The following is a 1,655-nucleotide window of genomic DNA, read 5'->3' as shown; positions in this document are numbered from 1 at the left end:
TCTCTCTCTCTCTCTCTCTCTCTCTCTCTCTCTCTCTCTCTCTCTCTCTTTTTCTCTTTCTCTCATCCGTTTCTTTTATTAGATCGCGCCCTTCGAGCGTCATCGAGGAAAGCTCGATGAAAGTGGTCGCATACACCATCCGGCCGTGATTTAAGTGTCTCCAGCGGGGAGATAAAAATCACGGAGGTGGAGTGTCGCGCGGCTGAGATTTTAATTCCAGAGCGGGTGGAACGACACACGGGCACACGGTGTTTTTTAACACGGCTGGAAATAGTGGCTTCCTCGCGGCGAGGCGCCGCAAGGTTGCTAAGTCTAAAATTAATCTTTTCGATCGAAACGGTATACTTCCGATAAAACCGTATTTTAAACATTTAGGTGTTTGAAATAGTTGAACGATAGAACGGTAAACGAATTCCCGCGAGATTGCTAAATATGTATTTTCATCTGAGGCAACGTCGATACGCGTGTTGTTTCCCATTTCTTAGTCTTAGTCTCCGATAGTAGAGGATGGGATTCGATTCCCCCTCTTCGAATTTATATTTGAATCTTGCTCCGCGAAAATTTCCAAAGATCTGTCAATTTGAATTTCTTAAACGATTTTCATGAACATGTAAAATTTTGTAAATTTCATTTGTCGAAGAATAATAAAGAATATTTTCTTATTTTTTTTTTTTTTTTTCCCTAGCATTGAAGACACCACCGGCGTTCCACGAGCAAAGGAAGCAACTGGAACGGGCGAAAACCGGTGATCTTCTGAAGGCGAAGATCCAGCAGAGACCAGGCAGGGAGGAGCTGGTTAGGCAGCATATCCTCGAGGATGTGGGTCACGTGGATCCAAGCCTGGCCGAGAGGCAACGGATGCTGAAGAAGGCCAGGTTAGCCGACCAGCTGAACGACCAGCTCAGTCATCGACCCGGGCCGCTCGAGCTCATCCAAAAGAATATTCTCCACACGGAGGAGCCTATTGAAAGGGCGGTCAAAGGTGAGCTCGCCTCGCAGCTCAACTCAACGAATCGCGCTCTTTGATCGATGATCAAATATGATCCTCGTGAAAAAAAAAGAGCATCGCTTAATCACTTTTTCTCTTCGAAGCGTAACCTCTTTCGATTCATTCCAACATTTCTTCTTCTCCTCTCTCCCCCGCACAGAGGGTCACATTCCCTTCAAGGCCACTTGCGAGGGCCAAGTAACTAAGCCCCAACACCCAGACCACTACATCACCTTCGAGGATGACTCCCAGAGCTCGGAAGGCGCGCCCTCGCCCCAGCTGGAGTCCCGGTCGGACGTTCTGGAAACGGCGGCTGCCTCGGCTGGGATAGTGACCGTCTCCCTCAGTATTCCGACGACAGGCGGTGCCGTGGTGGTCTCGTCCACGTCGCCTGTGTTCCAACAAGCGTCCAACGAGTCGACGATACAAACTTTCGCCGAGCTGTGCAACGCCGTGGGCGGCTCGCAACAGCAGCAGCAACAACAGCAGCAGCAGCAGCAGCAGCAGCATCAACAACAGCAACAACAGCAGCAGCAGCAATCTCATCAACAGGCCCAGCATAACCAACAACAACAACATGCTTCCACGCAGGTGAGCCGAGGGACCGCGTAAATCCTCTTCGGATGGGGATGCTTGATTTATCGGTCGATGTAGATGGACGATAACG

The 1,655-nt window shown here is 49.7% G+C and overlaps 1 protein-coding gene across 1 annotated transcript in view; it reads left to right on the top strand.

Annotated features, from left to right (window-relative positions):
* Positions 1-1,655, top strand: part of LOC102671395 (myocardin-related transcription factor B-like) — a 134,923-nt gene that overhangs the window by 124,896 nt on the left and 8,372 nt on the right. The window contains exons 6-7 of the mRNA XM_031513904.1: positions 686-982; positions 1,149-1,596. Of these exons, the coding sequence (XP_031369764.1) occupies positions 686-982; positions 1,149-1,596 (745 nt within the window). The remainder of the gene's footprint in view (positions 1-685; positions 983-1,148; positions 1,597-1,655) is intronic.

The sequence above is a fragment of the Apis dorsata genome, unplaced genomic scaffold, assembly GCF_000469605.1.
Source record: "Apis dorsata unplaced genomic scaffold, Apis dorsata 1.3 scaffold_42, whole genome shotgun sequence".
Taxonomy (NCBI): domain Eukaryota; kingdom Metazoa; phylum Arthropoda; class Insecta; order Hymenoptera; family Apidae; genus Apis; species Apis dorsata.
This window is presented reverse-complemented; position numbering and strand designations above follow the sequence as displayed.